Source organism: Drosophila sulfurigaster, chromosome 2R (assembly GCF_023558435.1).
Source record: "Drosophila sulfurigaster albostrigata strain 15112-1811.04 chromosome 2R, ASM2355843v2, whole genome shotgun sequence".
Classification (NCBI taxonomy): Eukaryota; Metazoa; Arthropoda; class Insecta; order Diptera; family Drosophilidae; genus Drosophila; species Drosophila sulfurigaster.
In genome coordinates, this window is record NC_084882.1 from 26,542,503 (window position 1) to 26,561,442 (window position 18,940).

General features: G+C 38.3%; 3 protein-coding genes across 4 annotated transcripts in view; 1 reads left to right on the forward strand and 2 right to left on the reverse strand.

Annotated features, from left to right (window-relative positions):
* Positions 1-202: 202 nt before the first annotated feature.
* LOC133837790 (TBC1 domain family member 4) overlaps positions 203-18,940 on the forward strand; it is a 36,695-nt gene continuing 17,957 nt past the window's right edge. The window contains exons 1-3 of one of the 2 annotated variants that reach the window (XM_062268663.1): positions 203-467; positions 1,260-1,636; positions 16,061-16,558. In XM_062268663.1, the coding sequence (XP_062124647.1) occupies positions 1,517-1,636; positions 16,061-16,558 (618 nt within the window). In that variant the 5' untranslated portion in view covers positions 203-467; positions 1,260-1,516. Of the gene's footprint in view, positions 468-1,259; positions 1,637-16,060; positions 16,559-18,940 lie in introns of those variants that run through there. The other variant, XM_062268664.1, reaches the window with a different exon arrangement.
* LOC133837798 (uncharacterized) lies at positions 11,081-13,460 on the reverse strand. Its single transcript, XM_062268686.1, is given in 4 exon segments — positions 11,081-11,519; positions 11,521-11,546; positions 11,601-11,697; positions 11,756-13,460. Coding segments are annotated over 4 exon segments (2,085 nt in total). The 5' UTR covers positions 13,370-13,460; the 3' UTR covers positions 11,081-11,171.
* LOC133837801 (uncharacterized) lies at positions 13,318-15,996 on the reverse strand. The gene is made up of 3 exons (XM_062268688.1): positions 14,419-15,996; positions 14,259-14,355; positions 13,318-14,207 (listed from the first exon to the last, which is right to left on the reverse strand). Exons 1-3 carry the CDS (start codon positions 15,889-15,891, stop codon positions 13,807-13,809), a joined length of 1,971 nt encoding a protein of 656 aa, XP_062124672.1. The 5' UTR covers positions 15,892-15,996; the 3' UTR covers positions 13,318-13,806.

An 18,940-nucleotide genomic window follows, 5' to 3' on the forward strand; every position in this document is an offset into this window, starting at 1 on the left:
TAGTCAGCTGTTCAGCTGCAAACGATAAATTGTGGCGGTCGGTCGACTACACCATATGCTGTGTGCGTGATTCAAGCGAATGGTGTCCAATTGTTTACTTATGGTTCTTATTTTGCTTTTGTTTGGCGGGCGATAAGTTGATTGCAAATTAAAAATAAATCTAATTTTAGAAGTGTAACTTGCAAAAAAAAAAAGAAAAAATGTACATAAACCGTCGAACGCGCAATTGATTAGCATAAAAAGTGCCCGCGTTTGCTTATTTGCCAGCACCAAACGCATGCGCTCCAAATACGCAGGACGACGAAGGACGTTCGGCAAAATAGAGAATGGAATGCCTCAGCTTTGTCGGCTTGATGGGAGCATTGGAGCCATTTGTTGTAGCGATACCGATTCAGTACTCTACGTAATTTCGCAGCGTTTTGGCGTCTCTCCGGTCTGCGTGTGTTTTGTTCATGCCACAAAATTCGGTTCGTTTGCCTCATATTATTTTGTTGCAAGTCTACGCGTCTGTGTGTGTGAGCAATTGTGTGCGTGAAGAAAAGCAAAAAGTAAACTTAAAGCCGAACAAAAAAGCAAATGCGAGAAAAACATTGCGAAACCATAGAAAAGTTGAATTTGTAAATGTTTATGCAAAAGTAAATTCCAACATTGCCATCGAACGACATTTTTAGGGGTGACTCGTGTCGCCTTCCCTTTCCCTCCACTGTCGTTGCCCCCTGCTTGCTTTGCTTGTGGTGGTGTCTCTCGTCCACCCCGTCCTCTTGTCTTCCTTGTCCACACACATTCCTATTTCTGGCAGTCGCGTGCGAAAAAAACCCCCAAGGAAAGAAGAAGCGACTTTGACTTTTGCGAATGTGAAGCGGCAATAAAGTAAAGTGAAGACTTCACTATGAACAAAGCAGGGCGGAAGGCGGGGAAAGAGAAAATCAATATTGATAGTAAACGCGCCTGCTGATGAGTTCCAGTTCCCCAAAATACTAAAACAATCCGCCATTATAAATATCTAGCCCTAAGTGGCGCCGTCAGGTGGTCATTGTCCTTGCTACTAAAATGCCGTTAGTCTCGCAGTCTCTCTCTCTCTCTCTCTCTCTCTCTAGCTCTCTCTCTTTCGCCACAGTGTGACTCATGCAGAAGTTGCTCCTTCGTTTTCCCCCCTCTAAAGTGGAGCGCGACGCATTTGTCGCATGTTAATTTTTTAAATATTGATTTTAGTATTTTTTTTGTTGTATTTTTCGCTTTCCAACAATTTCCCCATGCAGCAGCCAAAACAATTAAAAAGCAATTAGAACAACAACCAAGCGGAAAGTGAATTGCAAAATAAACAAGCAAAATCAAAAACAGAAAACGTTACAACACAACAAAAAAGAAAAATGATAAAATGTAATTTGCATGCTCAATTTAACACGAATTGCATTTAATTTTTCAACTCGCAACATTGGAAAACAAAAAGCAAGTAACAAAAACGTTACGTTAATCTTAAAGTGAGGAAAACTATCAATCAACAAGCAAGCACAAGATGAAAACTCGACTCGTCTCGTTGACCTATCGCGGAACTGCATCCGTCGATCCCCGTTATTCGGCGTCCATGCTGCCCTGGACCATCAATGATATACGATCCACAGAGAACTACACAAAGGTGAGTCAAATCATTAGCTTATTCAATGTACTGAACAATATTTATTTCTGGCAACAAAGCGAAAGTGCAGCTGCCTTCGATCTAACATATGATGATTAATTTTGCCCCACAAATATTTATATAGGTATATATTCCTATCACGAAACCTCAAACAGGAATACACATGTGAAACACAGTTATAATTTTATGTCTAGAAACCAGAACAAAAGCAAAGTAATAAAAAACAATATTAATTATATTTTAAATTCGTGAAACATTCTTCCTATTACTAACTATCTACAGCTGTAGATTTATTCATTATTCTTATAGGTTTTGTGATAACTCGACGTTTGTTTTATACAAAGGAATTAAAAGCAGATATACTAATTAGAAAAGTAAACATTTTCATCAGTTATATTTTCTTCCAGCCAAAAAGTATGCAATATATTTTTAGGGGAAAAGCAAGCATTATTTTATTACACAGTCTAGGTGAAGATAGCTTCTGTTCATGGATTCGCATTATTAAATAATCACATTTAATGCCATCTCATTCTGGCAACAAAGCGTGTGTTTGTCCTTTCTGACAGACAACGTTGATGATTATGTTGATGATGATGGGAAAACGCTTGAAGCGTTTTTTAATGTTAATCCAATTGCAGTTGGTGATATTCGTAACACGCTTTTATCTTTTGTCAAAAACAATTAAAAGCAATTTGCAATTATTACGGCTCAATAAATCAATTAAACAGCCCAACAGGCACAACTCGAAAGCAAGCACAAAGCGTATGAAATTTTATTAATAATTTTGCGCTCCATAAACGATAATTACACTGATTAGCTACCGTTGGCAACCCATGAACGGAGCGGAGCGGAGCGATTGTTCATGAGACGTCACAGAACGGAGCTAAAATTAGTGCCACAATTCCAAAAGGTGAGCCACTAAACCAAAATCACAGTCGTATTAGGGGTCTTCTAGCTAATTGGCAGGACAACGTTATCTCGCAATATTAGCAGAGGCGCCGACAGACAGACAGCTCGACATGAATGTGCCTATGCATATATAGTTGGATTAGGCGCGAGGGTTGTTCCAAAGGTTGGCAAGGTTCTCTATTAAAGACACTGAATAAACAAAGTTGATTTTCTGCAGCGTTGCCAAATACGTTGTTCATTTAATTAACATTTAAAAATGGAAAGAAGTTACTAGGATCTTAATAGTTCTTTAGCTAATCAATTTATTGGGAAATGTTTTAATTATAACAGAGTTTACTAAGTTTTAGAAATCATTTGCATCCAAAATTGTTCAAAAATATAATTTAGATTATTAAAGTTCTTCTTAACATGTTAAATTTTATGTCTGGATTATTCAATTATTAAGAAATACTCAAAACAATTAGTTAAAACATATATTGTCATTAAAAACTACTTTCTGAAAGAGTTCACATTATTTTGGAACTATTCTGAACTATTTAGGAATATCTATTTTGCTTTAATATCATATATAATATCGTATATACCTTCGTTGATATTGCTCTTCTTAAATAGTAAGATTTACGAACAAATTGACGAACTGTGTCAACACATTTTTAAACAACGTTCAATTGAGATTTATTCCAGGCAGCATCATAATATTCCTGTCTGTATTGTTAGTGTTTATGTTAATGATTATGCCAATATTAATTTCACATTCAGTACGTGTTGATCCGCTCTCGTTGTGAGCCTATATAACATTCATTCATATACATTACGGCTATACAGAGATATCACCTGGCTGACGCATTACGCATACGACGCGTTGAGCACGTGCAGAGGGGACAACTTGTTCGCCAGTCTTTGTAACGCTCCCACACTCGCTTTCTCGCTCGCACTCGCACTCTGGGGTCCCATGGCTAATATTATTTGAAGCTTGAAATTAATTTTAGCAAAGCTTGCAATTAGTCGCCCATCAGTCGAGTCGCATGTGTGTGAGTGTGTGTGTGCGTTGTCTTGGTGTGTGTGCGTATTTGGGTGTGTCAGCTAACGATGCTCTGGGGTTTTCTTTGGCGGGGACTTTGGAAGTTGTTCGGGTCCAGGGTCCAGGCAAGCGCATAATTAAATTCCCCACAGCTGCCTGCCAACAAGTTTTGTGCTTTCGGGTGCGGGTTCAACCTGAGTGAAAGTTATGTAAAAGTGTTTGGCAGAGGAGCGAGCAAGCATCTTCGTGGATTTGTCCCAAAAGCCCCCCTTCCTATTTGCGAGTCATGTCCATTTCGGTTTCATGTTCTCAACAGACTCAGGTGGCAACTCGGGGCATTAAAATGAATCCTTTTTACGTGCTTGTGGCAACTTCTTGTCCGGCAATTGTTGTTGATGCTCATTGAATGGAAGCCAACACCCCGCAAAATGAAGAAGCACAAGAGACAGTGTATGTGGTAACTAATGGGCGGGGCAACATTTTTATAAAATGGGAGCCGCAACAATCTGGTGTGGCATGCAGCCAGCAGCAGTTGGTTTCACCTGATCCAGCCGCAGCTTTGCGGTCTCTCTTAAATGGAGAATTATGCGAAATTGTTGTTGCTCTTGTTTGCTCCTGAGGCCATCAAAAGATTTTGATTAACTCCTGTTGACTGATGCTTGTGCTTGGTTAATTTCTTAAGCATTAACAGTGCTGCAACAAGTAGCAGCTGTTGTGGGTGTAATAATAATAATACTGTTTATATTACATGTTTATTTGTTCATTTATTGTAGATTAAGTATACGCAGTGTTGCACTTAAAATGGCAGCGCACTTTATGCTACTGAATTGGCAGTTGAAATGATTTGTAATTTGAGTAAAATTATTTCCATTATAAAAACTTAATTTATGATGCTTTCAAATTTTAAAAATTGGATTGTTTTCTCAAAAATGTGATTTTTCTAGTTTAAAATATTTAATATTACAGTTGGTAGCTTTATTTATTTTTCTATTTCTAAAATGTAGACAGTAATCTTTGCTCTCTTTGCCAGCTTGAGCTCTACATCACAGCTGGCTGCTAAGTAGATCATTTCTCAGTTATTTCTTTGCATATTTTTTCACAGCATTTTCGCTCATATTCCCAGGCAAATTATGCATGCACAACAAACGCACACACGCACACACACAAAGCGTACACTCGGACTGAAACTCTCTCTTTGCTTTTCACTACTTTCCCTCCACTCCTCTCCATCCTATACTCTGCTCTTGTCACGATGGTAAACCAGACACTACAGACCCAACGACCAGACCATAATTTGATGCATATTTTCTTGTATAAATATTTACTAAAGCCTGCACTTTTGTTTATTATTTCATACCCCGCCGCTGACCCCGCTGCTCAACGTCATTGCCACTGTAAATTGACACAAAACAAACACGCACGAGCAAGTGAGACAGAGACAGAGACAGATAGAGCAAGAATGAGAACGAGATATTATATAAAATAGGAAAAGCGAAAGAAATGGAAACAGAGACACAAATGTTTGCCCAAGCTCTTCATATCTCTGACAAATGCTGTGGCGGCTTATTGCTTTATTATGTTAAATAGCGCATGAAAATTATAACAAGCTGCCTTTTGCCTGTCTGTCAGACGCTCAAGTGCGATACATGCCACGCCCACTTTGGCAAATTGATGCGCCTTCTCATCAAAGTTTTATGTCAACTTTTGTGACGCTTCAATAACCAAGCAAACAAACTTTTACCCCAAAAGAATTTACTCAGTATGAGTGTGTGTGTGTGTCTGTCTGTCTGTGTGTCTGTGTGTGTGTTGCGTGTGTGAACTTTTATAAATATTTGCTTTACATATTGGTAAGCAATTAGTGCAACAAAATTGATGGCATTCCATCAATTCACTTTGTATATAATGCATGGGTCAATAACTTGAAGCTATGCACACATGTCAAGATCTTTATTACACGCCATCTATAAAGCGTTTGCTAACGATCTTTAATTAACAATTTTATTGTTTCTGATTTATAAGCAAATAACTCGCTATTGCAAAAATGATATCGCTAACTTTATTGAATACAAAATGCGTGTAAACTTGATTGTGCAGCGTTGCTCAGAACTTGATTTGGTTTTTAAATTATGAAGCGACTTAAATTAAAGAATCTTGTATATATGCTATACTAATATAATAATTTTAAAAATTTCTGTTTTATATAATCATTTTGTTGGCTCAGATTTAATGTATTTCAAACTTACAAGAAAACATTATTTTGTACATTATTTATTTTTTTAAAATAATTGGAATTTTCTACAATCATAAAAGTTTTTACTTTTATAATCTTTTTCCCTTTTTTGTAGAACTATTTTATTGGCTCAGATTTAAAATAAATTAAACAAGATTTTAGTATACGAAAAACAATTATTTCGTACATCAAAACGAAACTAATTGGAAGAGATTAAAAAAGTATTACTTGTTACATTATTTGTCTTCTTATCCAAACTAATATTTTCGTTCAAGTAAGAACATTAGTTGGTACAGCAAAATGAAATTAATTGGTATTTTCTTCAATTTCAATTGTTTTTACTTTTATAAAATCAATTTCAAGTCAGAATATTTGATACAAATCAGGCAGTAAACAAGAGCAACAAGAACATTTATTGGCAGTATCTCACAATCTGCCATAAAAAAAAATATATTTTTAACGAGCCAGATCATTTATTATGCTCAAATTTCTTCAGTTTTTTGTTTATGATAAGAGGATGAGCGAAAGAGAAAGAGAAAGAGGAAGCAGTGACAGGTATTTACCTCCGCTTCTGTCTTCCATTTGCCACACGCATCCCAAGCAGAGGCAGCAGCTTTGGCTTTGTGGCATGCTTTTCATTGACGTCACAACGACGCGGCGGAAAGTTGATTTGAGCGAGCTGAAGAAAAATCAATAGGCCGCTTGTTTCATTTGCCAGCACAACACACACACACACACTCAGAGAGTGTGTGCTGTTCTGTTCTTTTTTTCGCTTTACATTTTTATTTCGATTTTTGTGCTGGTTTGCTGGCTGGGAAGTCACTCAAGTCCCAGCGCTAATCCGCTTCTGGTGTGGGTCGAGTCACTTGAGCTGCCCCCGCACTCCTCTCCAGCTCTCCATCTCTGTTTCTGTTTGCTCCTACTTCTCGCCTCGTTGCAGTGTCGTAAATGGTTTCACACTTCGCCATCGCCATCGCAGCGAGTGGAGGACTCTCGGTGCTCGCTGCTCGCTGCTTGGGCTTACGCGGCGTATGAGTTACGTTTCGCTGTGTGTCCCCGTCGCGCTGTTTTGGTTGGGTTCCCACTCGATTCCATTTGGCTGACGTTTTGCATTTGATGTTGCACACACACACACACACCCGCACACACATACGCACTCATATATAGGCACACACCATCATACTGTGGTCGCTTGATTTCTGGATTTGCTTGCCACTTGTCAACTGCCACATGCCACCATCGCAGTCGTCTCCACTCACTTGACATGCTTGGCATCCAGTAGTGTGTGCCACAAGCGGACGCATGTTGAGTCCTGTTGTCAACTGCGGAGTTTGGGTATTAAAGCGAGAGCACTGAGAGTAGTGTGTTTATCACCTATCACACTGCTAATTACAGGGTATCTTGTCCTACTTATTCATTTTATTGTTTTGATTTTGTTCCCTTTCTGTACACACAAAGTTGGCTTACATTGCGTATGTGTAATAATTATATTTTCGCACCAACCATTGACACCTTTTTTCGTTGTCGCACCGTTCTGCCTCCATTAACTTGTTTTCCCATTCTTTTCATTCCCCTTAGGCGTATTTTCCCTTTTTTCTTCAACTCTAGTTGACGTCAAGTTAAAGGAAACTCGGTTTATGTCTGTTTTGTTTGCTTTACGTTCTATTTTCTCAGCTATTATTGTTGCCACTCACTCACACACACATTGAAGTGCAGTTAGCGCCATGTGAAAACAATCCCCCTAAGCAAATTGCTGCCTATTGTTCGAGTTTTTTGCTTGATTTGAAACAAGAGATGGGGAAATACTAAATATACAAAGAAAAATATGAAATATAAAAATACTAAATACATATATATGCTAAATTAAAATACTTTTCGGTCAAAATTGTTTGACTATTTTACAATTTGACTGCAAATTTGTGGTTTTTGTTCTTCTTGAATCAAATAATATAAAAATATACAAATAACAAATACTAAATACGCAATATATATAAACATACTAAGTGTATAAAGGAAAATACTAATTATTAAAATACTTAAAATTTAAAATCTTTCTTTTTGGTAAAAAAATGTATATATATATACAAAAATATATGTACAAATAAATAAAAAAAATACTACATATTAATAAAAATACTAAAAGTGTAAATAATTGTTGAAATTCTTAACATTTAACGTTTTGTACTTTACAAATTTTCTGCATTTACATACCAGTTATATGAATAAAATGCTAAAAGTTGTAGAGAAAGCAATCAATGGTAATTTAAGCTTTGCAATTTAAAGCGAAGGTTTCACGGCGTGCGTGTCACGCGCACATCTCGAATTAGAATCACGACGCGTCGTCGTCGTCATCGTCGCGTGTTATTGCTCAGTGATTTATACATTTTAACTGTTTCTTCATTACGTTTTCATGTGCGCCAGCTGACGTTTGCCGTTCTTGTTATGCATGCAATTTGATTTGTTTTTGTTGTTGTTGCCCAATAAATTGTCTACAATTGCTCATTACAATGCTGTTGCTATTGTTGTTGCTCTGTTGTCAGCAGTGTAGCCATATAATTTGCATTAACTGCTGCTGCTTGGAAAATGGGGCCAAAAGGGTCAGAAATGTCTACAGCCATTGCAGCTGCCATAAATATTATGCGAGATGTATGATATAATGTCAAAATCGGATACAACTGTAATTATCATCTTCTGCCGGACTTGGTATTAATCCTTGCAGACAAGCATCAGCTACAATTCATAATTCATTCATTACAAAATCTGAATATTTCAAAATGAATTCGTGAAAAGTATTGTCTTTATGTTCGTTAACTGTAGAATCTGTAGAAACTGGGTAACAAAATCTCGCTATACAGTATGAGGATTATTTATTTAATTACTCTCTTCAATTACTTGTGTTATATAATTCACTTTCAATTTGCCTCAACCTCGCTAAGCTTAATAAAAAATGCTTCCACTCTCTATACTATATTTTGAGTTTAGTATTCTAAACATTTTTCGCATTCTTAAACATGCTAATCAGATGTTCTTCATTCCGTTCGAACGCGTTTGAAATCCCAAATCGCTTTGTTCACTCACTGATTGCATTACAAAACAGAAGTTTAACAAATTGGCAACTCGTAATTGGCAATTGGCAATTGTCAATTGGTCTGGGGGCATAATTGGATTTGCTGTGTGTCAATGTCAAACGCGAAACAACAGTTAAATCAATCTCTCGCACTCGGCGCACAATTTACCTCATTTCGTTTTGGACCGTCCGCCTCTCTCTGCGATTCTCACAATTCCTCTTCGAGTGGAAATCGCAAATTAATTGAAAATTGGCATGCGCAACGACGAGGAGAGCGTGGGCGGACTCGGGGCAGGTTGCTATCCTGGCCAGCGGCAATAGAAATATCATCAGACAGTGTGCTAAAATCTCGTTGGAACATTGCCATTTGAAAATTAATTTCAAATGCCAAAGGTGAGTTGTGCTTAAGCCAAGCGAAGCCGAGCCAAGGTGGCATCCCTAATGATTACCGCCCGCCAGGTAGCCTCATTAGGCGCTCTTTCATCCTGTCGTTGGCTTGCTCAACTCTTGCTTTTTTCTTCTACATTTTCTGCTCTTACTAAAATGTTATTAATTACAAAGTTTTTTTCCTCTTACGCAACTTCACTTTTCCACTTCGTAGTGCATTTAAGTAGTGTTCACGAGCTGTCGCCTCCGTTGGAAATGGCATCTGAATGGCAACACTCTTGTTGCGTATACCCTGCATTGTTCAATAACTTTTTGCTCTTGCATTTTTAACAAGAATTATCTTTCGTCTTTGTTCTGAATATTTCATGAGATTTATTGCCATAGGGCAACTTCCAGTCGAGCACTTTCATGCTTTAACACTTATTTTAATTCAATTTGTCGAAAAAGTTTTAATTTTAAGCTGCGTCGCCTGCGCATATCCTCCGACATCCTTTGAACCGGAAGCCGTCTCAAGTTGCTCAAGCTGCCGCCTTACAGGATATTTTCAGCCTTGTTTACGTTGTGTGCCTCAATTAGTGAAATGAAAGTTTATATTGTGGCCTGATATGTGCGAGCATTATATAGATTATTTGTGCACGTTATAAACGCTTTGCTACATCGTAAAGTGCAAGAGAAATGTGCCAATTAAACTTGCAAAAAATTATTGGAAGGAAAAGAGCAATGGGAACTCTGCTTATTGTATTGATTCAAGGCAAGTAATTATCAGCAGGATGAAAGCAAACCCATAGCTCATTCTTAAATATATTTATTTTTACGTCAGGAGTTGAAACTGTTTGCCGCAAGTTTTCATTTCCGTTAACTTGACTCGTTGGGTTGACTATATTTACGTTTTCCTGGAACACACCCTGAACTAAAGTAGCGTCTGCTTAACTAACTGAACATAAATTTCATTTGCTTCCCTTTTATTTTAGAGCAAAAACAAAAACCTTTTGATAGCGCACAAAAAACCTAACCGACGCCTCAAATGGGGCGACCTGCTTTCTGTCAACTACAGTCGACGCCAGCCACAACATCGGCACACCCATTCAACAAGCTCCCCTACTCCTCTTCGTCCTCCTTCCTCCTCCTTCCTGGCACATTGACACTCCCTAGCTACCCCGACATATAATAAAAAGTGTGCATAAAACATGTTACATGTACTAGATAGGTTAAAAGACTTAACCGGGGATGTTGTTGCTCCTATTCAATTTTGAAAATATTGAACACAAATCATGTTTTAGAAAATTAAAGATATTATCTTTTCATAATACACTTTTCGAATTTTAGTTTGTAAGGTTAAAAGCACAGTTTGAAGTCCTTATTATGTTTAATACCCCATTTTGTGTAGTTTATGACTGCAGGGTATTAAAAGGGGCCAAGAACAAAAAAAGCAACGAGCATTGAGAATGGCGGCACATGTTGACGCAGCCGTTGACGATGACGATGACGATGTGGATGTGGATGACTGTGATGAGGACGCCGGAAATGGAGCAGCCGCCATGTTTGCAATGTTGTCAGGCTGCTGTCAGTCTCTGCTTGTGCTCGTTCTGTCTTTCCTTTCTGTCCGACCGACGTCCTCTCAGTCTCTCTGTCTCTAAGCGAACCGCTTTTGTACTTGTGCATGCAAGTAAACTGATTAAAAGAATTTAATACTGTTAATCTGCTTCGCCTAGTGGAAACGAAACGACATCGGAAAGGGTTGGGGAGGGGAGGAGATGGGAGGGGGAGGAATATGCTCCGGGTATTATGCTGCGTAGCCTACTGTAAATGCAAAGGATTAAACGAGTCGAGTTAGGACTGAATGCAGAAAGCAGACAAATAAAAGATACCGATTTACTATTTACAGATACACGTACTAAAATTTGAGCTTTAAACAAACATATCAGAGACAATGTGTGTTATAATCGGCAATGCGTTGCGTGAGTCGTGCAATAGTTTCCTTCATTTCTTGAACTAAAGCCTGCTTAGCTCTCACCTTCTCCACGGTCTCATCGTAGTCATGCATTAGGGCAGGCATCGCTAGAAGACCGCCCTGATAGGTGAGATCCACGTGCCGTTTACGCAGACGTGATCGCTCCATCTTGGCATTGTAGAGACGTTCACGCAGACTTCGTTGAATCTCGAGTTTCTTGCTCAATTTGTGACTGTGCTCTTTCAGTTTGGTGGCCATGGCGATGGATCTCTCCCGATTATGCTGAGCTATATGCAATTCGCTATGATAGGTAAACCGCAGCTTTTTTTAACTCAACATTACGTTCTATGGGGAATACAGAATGAAGTAGGTTATGTTAATTTTAAACTTTGCCCTTACCTTCAATCTTTTTGTTTATGGCAGTCACTTGATTCTGAATGCTGATAAAATCATCCATCACAAGTTCATCATTGATCTTTTCCAGTTTCGCTAGTTTCTGCATAAGAAACAGAAATAACAGAAACAATAATTCAATAAATAGGATATCGACTTACTTCCTTTATTCGTCCCAGCGTGTGTTTCCTGGTAATGAGAAAGCGTCGCGCGTCGCTGAGTTCATTGCGCTTCTCTCTCATCAATTTGAGTTCGCGTTCCGTTACTCGGTAGAGATAATCGGACCTCTTGCCAAGAAGGCTGAGCATCACCAGCTCCAGATGTTCCTCAGACTGTCTGCCAATGTTATCAATGTACGAAAGATCCATCATGACGCTGCCTAAGAGATAAGAGGTTTTTGTCTTTGTCTTGGCCATCGCATTGATGTGATAATCATAGGTAAAGAGAGCTTGTTTATAGCGGGTATATTCTATAGCCTCCGTGGATTTTGGCAGTGTCACAAATGGTCGAGTATTTCGACCACGTTTGTAATAATCGCACATTCGGGCATTGAGAAACGTGTTGACATCACGTTCATAGAGATACGAGTCTCGGGCCTCGATTAACTTAAGAATTAATTTGCGCTTATCCAATTGATGTTTAAATCTACTTTCCCGTTTCTCGTCTTCTACCTCCTTGACCACCATGTAGATGAGGTCGTCCATGAAATCCAATGTTATTTTCAATGTTTGTTGGCGTTGTCTCAGTTTTTCCTCATATTCATTTTGATCGAATGCTATCGTGGGAGTTAGAAACTCTCTGGTAAATTTCCCAAAGACATCGTCATTGTCGGGAGCAATAATTATTGTTGTTTTGATCGCGGCCAATTCATCAAATTTATCTAGACGATCCTTCTCATCTATGGGGGCCAACTGAGCAAAGTCCTCTTCGGATGCTTCAGAACTTTCCGTTGTCGATGATGATGAGCTACTTGTCACGCTCAACCCAGTGAGTGGATCTACAAATCTACCTTTGTCCTCCTTGGCAACGGGCAGCATCGATACTGTCGATTCTTTTGATTTCACAGTAGGGGACCGAAGGTCATCGAAGTCCTCGGATATATCTGAGACTGAGGGGATCTCGAAGTCATCTAAGAAAATCTTCTTTGCCTGCACAGAATCAACTTGCCGAGATGGTTTTATTATACGATCTTCAATATCCTCCTCTTCATCGTCATCTTTATCCATATTTAAAAGTTCATCAACTGTCCCTTCCTCCATTTCATCTGCATCGCTTTCGGTCTCCGCTGGTTCGTCGTCTACCTCTTCGCCTTGATCAGTTCTTATTTCAAAGTCATTTGCAATCGACGCTCGTGTGGGAGTAGAAATAGCGGTTGTTTCTTCCTGACTTAAACAACCCACTGGGCTACCAATCGGAACAGTCGGCTCGTCAACTACAAAGCGTATATTTCGCGCATTCTTCAACCGTTCTCTCTTTGCTTCACGGCTTTCTTCTGGTTTTTTTACTTTAAGCTTCTCATCATTTACTTCCTCTGATATTTCGCCTTCAGGTGCTTGGTTATCTCCCATTATCGCTGAAAGTAAGGCGATTTGAGACTTAGTCTCTTGTTGAGGTTCTTCGCTCTGAACATCGTCTGATATGTTATCTTCCTCTTTAAGCAGTTCATCATACTCGTTGGAAACAGTTTTCTTCGGAGACTTTTCGTCAGCGATCGTTTCATCAGGATCCACCACGTGAAGAGATCCAATGGTTATGCTTTCTGACTCACTGGCCATTAATAAAAATGTTATTTTTTTTTTTTTTTTTTTAAAAAATGTTTTTTTTTTGTTTATAATGTTTTTATGTTTTTTCCGTTTTGTATTATATTATGGTGTAAGTTAAATCATTACTAACACTGAAATCAAATGTAAATTGTTATTGAGTTGGAAACTTTTTTAATACAAAGTAAAAAGTCCGACACTGCCAAGAGCTCTGTTGACGACACAGTTTTAACAGTGCTCTGTTAAATAACATGGTCACAAAATGCTAACAGGACAAGAGTCTGTTAAGCGCTCTCTTTAAGTTCAGTTACAGAAATAAAAGCAGTTATGAATTAAATTCGTATACATTTCTTTATTAATATCAATGGAAATGTGTCGTGTGGTTGTATCACAAGCTTATGCCAGAAGTACATCCATCAAATTGAAGTGGAATCAAGTAGAATGGGATTTTATTAGACTACGGTGGAAATGGAATTTGCTTTCCCAGCAATTAACTCAAATTCAGCGATACGATTGCTAATACGTGTATGCATCTCTTTTAATTCATCCACTTTAGCTTGCCGAACTTCTATCCTCTCCATCGTCTCATCGTAATCGTACATGAGCGATGGCAAAGCTAGAAGGCCGCCTTGATAGGTAAGATCGGAATTTATTTTTCGTATACGCTGACGTTCCATTTTCCCAACATAGAGTTTTTCGCGTAAAACTCTCTGCCGATCTTGCACCCGAGTCAAATGAGCTTTACGCGATATAAGCTTGCTGGTCAGTGACTGAATTTTCTCACGATTGTGTTGGGCCATATGTAAAGCTGAATGATAGATGCCGCGAGCCTTTTTCAAATCCAGATTACGCTCTGAAGCATAGGAATTAGAAAATAAATTTAACCAAACATCTTAAAACATACCTTCGATTTTTTTATTCAATGCTGCCACCTGATTTTGAAGCGTAATAAAGTCATCCATTGATATATCCTCATTGATTTGTTCCAGTTTATGAATTTTCTGTAAAGCAAATAAGCAAATAATTAACATTGAATAGTTATACATATATACTCAAATATTTACATCAGTAATACGGCCTAATGTGTGTGTTCTTGTCAATAGAGAGAGACGAATATCGCTAATCTCATTGCGCTTTTGACTCATCAGTCGAAGTTCGCGTTCCGTTACTTTCCTAAGGTATTCGGAATTCCGACTTAATGTATTGAGCATCCTGTCGTTGAGCACTTGTTCAGAGTGTCGGCAAATACTTTCGAAATATGACAGATCCATCATGACACTCGGTAAAAGATATGAAGACTTTTTCTTCGCCTCGGCCATAACGCTTAAATTGAAATCCAATTTAGTTATAGCTTCATAATAACGTTCACGTTCTTTTTCATGCAATTCAAGTGGGAGTTTCATGAAGACGCGTAAATTTTTCGCTCTCTTATGATACTCGGACATTCTTGAGTTCAGATAGGCGTTGATGTCTTTTTCGATTGTGTATTTCCTAACTACATCTGACAAGTGGCTGTGCAGCTTCAATTTGTTAATGTTTCTGTTAAACTTTAAATCCTCTCGGATCTGCTCGGCAGTGATGACCACATTTTTGATCAGATCGTTGAGAAAATCGGCTGCAACTTGAGTAATCAGCATTTTCGCTTTAATTAGCCCAAAATCTGCAATCTCAACTGGTTCCACTGAAGCAACGAAACTCGATTTGAATTTCCTATATAGATCGTCCTCATCTTCTGCCTTCGCTGCATCCATTTTAAAGTCCTGCATACTTTTCAACTCAAACGCATCGCCACTCGAACTTGATATGCTGCTCATGACCACAGGCACGCTGCTGCTGCTCGATGAGCTTGACGAGATGCTTTCTCCCGTCAGGGGATCGACAAATTTACCAACATCTTCGCCGACGTGCGATGAAGAACGCTCCTCGGAGATCAGTGATTTCAAACGTTCAGTTATAGATTCGATATCATCGTCAGAGATATCTTCCAAGCCGGGTATCTCGAAATTTTCGAGAAAATATTTCTTTGCATTTATGGAATCGCCACCCTTTATTGAGCCGCGCTCTTCCTCCGTTCCATCGTCTTCCTCTGTCCCCAGGCCTAATAGCTTATCGACATCCTCTTCAATTTCCAATTCAGGTAGCGTTAGTTCTTCCACCTCGAAAGAGTCTTCACCAACATATCGAGTGGGCGTTGAAATGGCTGTTGAGATCGCATCGTCGCTTTGCTCGTCGAGTGGCAGAAATGATGTCTTCTTTTCCTTTTCTGGTATCTTGTCGTGAATATCCGACTGACTGTCGCCAATTGTGAATCGTATAGAACGCGCTTGTTTCAGTCGAGCTTTCCGAGCAGCCGCTTTCGCTGCAGCCTCCTCCTCGGTATCAATTGGCTCATCCTCAGTGGGACCATCAACTGTATTAACTGCATCGGCTGACTGCTCGATAAGCTCCGAGGGTTTAGCTACTGACCCAATGGACTTGGCATCGGGATCGGATTCAACTACAGTTAACTGCAAAGTGGGGTTTGAATCTGTGTCCATTGTGTAGTGTATTTGATGAACTTATTTGTGTTTTCTTAATGTCTGTGTTTATGTGTATTAAGTATATGGTGTGTATGTTTTGTAATAAGGTTTCTACTCTAATAACAAACCTGTCGAAGCTAAAGTGTCATAGTCATTTTCTATATATTGAAATCTCTTGTACTTGCAGCTATCCGTTGGCATCGAACATGGCAATCTGGACTCCTATAACTCGGACTTTGAGGTACAGTTTAGCCATCCCTTAAAGCATATCGTTGGCATGTGCCGCATCATTCACAAGCCGCAAGCGAAGAGCGTCGGCAATGGTTTCATGCAGCTCAAATCAAATGCTGGCCACTCCTCCAATTGTGCAACGTCCTCATCATCGTCATCGTCGTCAGCATCATCATCATCGTCATCGGGTTGCACTGCGGCTGGCAACTCATTAACCGCAAATGGAACTCGACACACGCTCACAACATCCACATCCTATGGCTCGCTCTCGTCCAGCGCCGCAGCCGCTTATCAGTTGCAACAGCAGCAACAGCAGCAGGCAGCTGCAGATGCAGAGCAACCGCAAAACTTTATGGAATTCCAGGGTCCCATCACTGGTTTGGTCTACTTGCTAAAGGATCCCAAGGATCCGTTGCTGCACATTTATCTATTCGAATGCGAAGCCATTGAAGAGGTAAGCTTTAACTTTAATTTTACATTTTCAACTGCTTCTTTTGTCCCTTTTGAAACTTTTCCCTTTGGCTGTGTTCCTCCACCTTTTTCAATGTTTTTGCAAAAGTTATAACAATGCGTTTTTGTTTTAATAAAAGCCAAGTCGAGTGAAATGCATCCAACGATTTATTCAGCAGCAGAAGGAACAGAAAAAACCATAAAGTTTTCCCCTGCTATAAATAAGCGAAACTTTCCGCCATATGTATGCACATTAAATCCTTTTTCCAACGATAAGGTCATGGCAACTATGCTGTGGCTAACACACACACACACACATAAAATTATGCCAACCTGATCGCCCCCTTTTGTTTACCTAATTATGAGCGAGCGAAATGCGTTCCCAACTCCAAATTTTCCATCGAGCAATTGGCGCTCAGCATGCCATAAAACAACTTCCGATTGTGTTTCTAATTAAAACCACTAGAAAATAGCTAAAACTGGGCCAACACCCAAAAAAAATCATCCCTTAACTAAATGTAGTACAAGCAAAGCGGCGCCACAGTTTGCCACAATTCAGTAACTGACCTTCGGTGTGGGGCAACAAAAAAAGAAAAAGCCAAAGAGAAAAACTTCAAACGCTGCCACACGCAAAACATTCATTTCGTATAAACAGACTGTCGAAATAGAAAACAATTTCCTATTGCTGACACGCCCAAAAACTGAGCAAAAAGTAGAACAATTTTTAATTGCTTGGGTGTATTTGTTATATTTTTGGTTTTTATTCACTTTGGAACCTTGATACTACAGATTAGCTTTGCGTTATAAAATAATTTCTTGAAATATTGTGTTGAAATCCAATTAGACGCTTGTGGCCATAAACATTGTTTTTGCTATAATTATATTACAATTTAACAGCAGTTAAGATTTAGTTAGTGCAACTACAATGTTGCAATTTTAACACAAAATAAATTGTAGTTTCTGATATAACGGATTAGCTCCATATTATAAAATACTCATATTCTTAAACATTGCGTTTTATTTCATACTCGTGGTAATCAACAAAGCTTTTTATTTTAATTAAATTTAACAGCAGTTTAGATTTAATTATTGTTCTTTGATTGCAACAACAGTGTTTTAATAAACATTTGCTGCAGTTTTATTAATATAGCATAGCAAAATAAATTGTAATTTCTGAGCGGTTTTTGCCTTTGCCATTGTTGTTGTTATTATTGTTGTGGTTGCTGCTGCTGTTGTTGATTGCATGTCAGAAGTCATTTTGGGTAGCGTCAGTTGGCCACGCCCACACGCCTCATTCACAAAATGAAACTGTATCTGTATGGGTGTGTGTGTGTGACTTGCTTTGTTTCCGAATTGTATGCGACGATGGTGTTGCCTGTGGCATGGGCTGCGTCGTAAAATTTATGGGTCAGCTTTGCTGTGTCGAGGAAGTTGGCTATAAATAGTGCAATCTTTATTAAACTGTTGACGACACATTTAACATTAAAGAATATAAAGTTTGTGAACATGTATACATTTAAAGCATGGAAGGATTTATAGTAGAAGTTTAATCTTTTATGAAAATTATTAAAAATTAATATACCAGAGTTAATTTGATATTTTGAGTTTATACTTAAAAGTGAATGAAACACATAAGAAACTCATAAATCATAAGTATCTTTTATTTAAGAAACGAAACTAGATCGGAACGAGTTGGGAGATAATTTTTATATGAAATAAAATTTTATCATCATACATATCTTCAAGTTAAATAAGTAATAAAGTAACAGTACAGTGTGCTCGACAGTAAAATACCTGCTACCCATTTTGAATAGGATCAGAACAGTGTGGTATTATTCTTAAGATATATCAAATGCATACACTGCAAGAATACTAAAATATACCAAAGTGTATATTCGGTAAATGGACATAGTACTTAGTTATAGTAGTTATAGAGTACTAAACAATCTGTTAAAAGCAGCTAAGACAGTAATCAAGAATATATATTTTATGGGGTCGGAGATGACTTCTTCTGCCTGTTATATGCATATGTTTACTGCAGGCCCAAAGTTATAATACCATATGAGTAGCGGGTGTAATAAACATCAAACACATAAGAAACTCATAAACCTTTATCATAGATTTATTTTCATTAAATAACTAAACTGGAATGAAATGAAATAAGAAGCATTTTTAAGATAATAATTTTTATGTAAAATAAAAATTTATCATCATAAATATCGTTCTTTAAATGTTTGCTACTACATTTTTTATATACTCCATTATGGTTTATAGTTCCGCGATAAAATCGATTGTAGCATTCGTTTTACTTATCGTCTGTTAAAGTATTAAATTTAATGAAGCCCAGCAGCAGAGGAGCACTTAAGGCTCTTAACAGGCTGCCCAA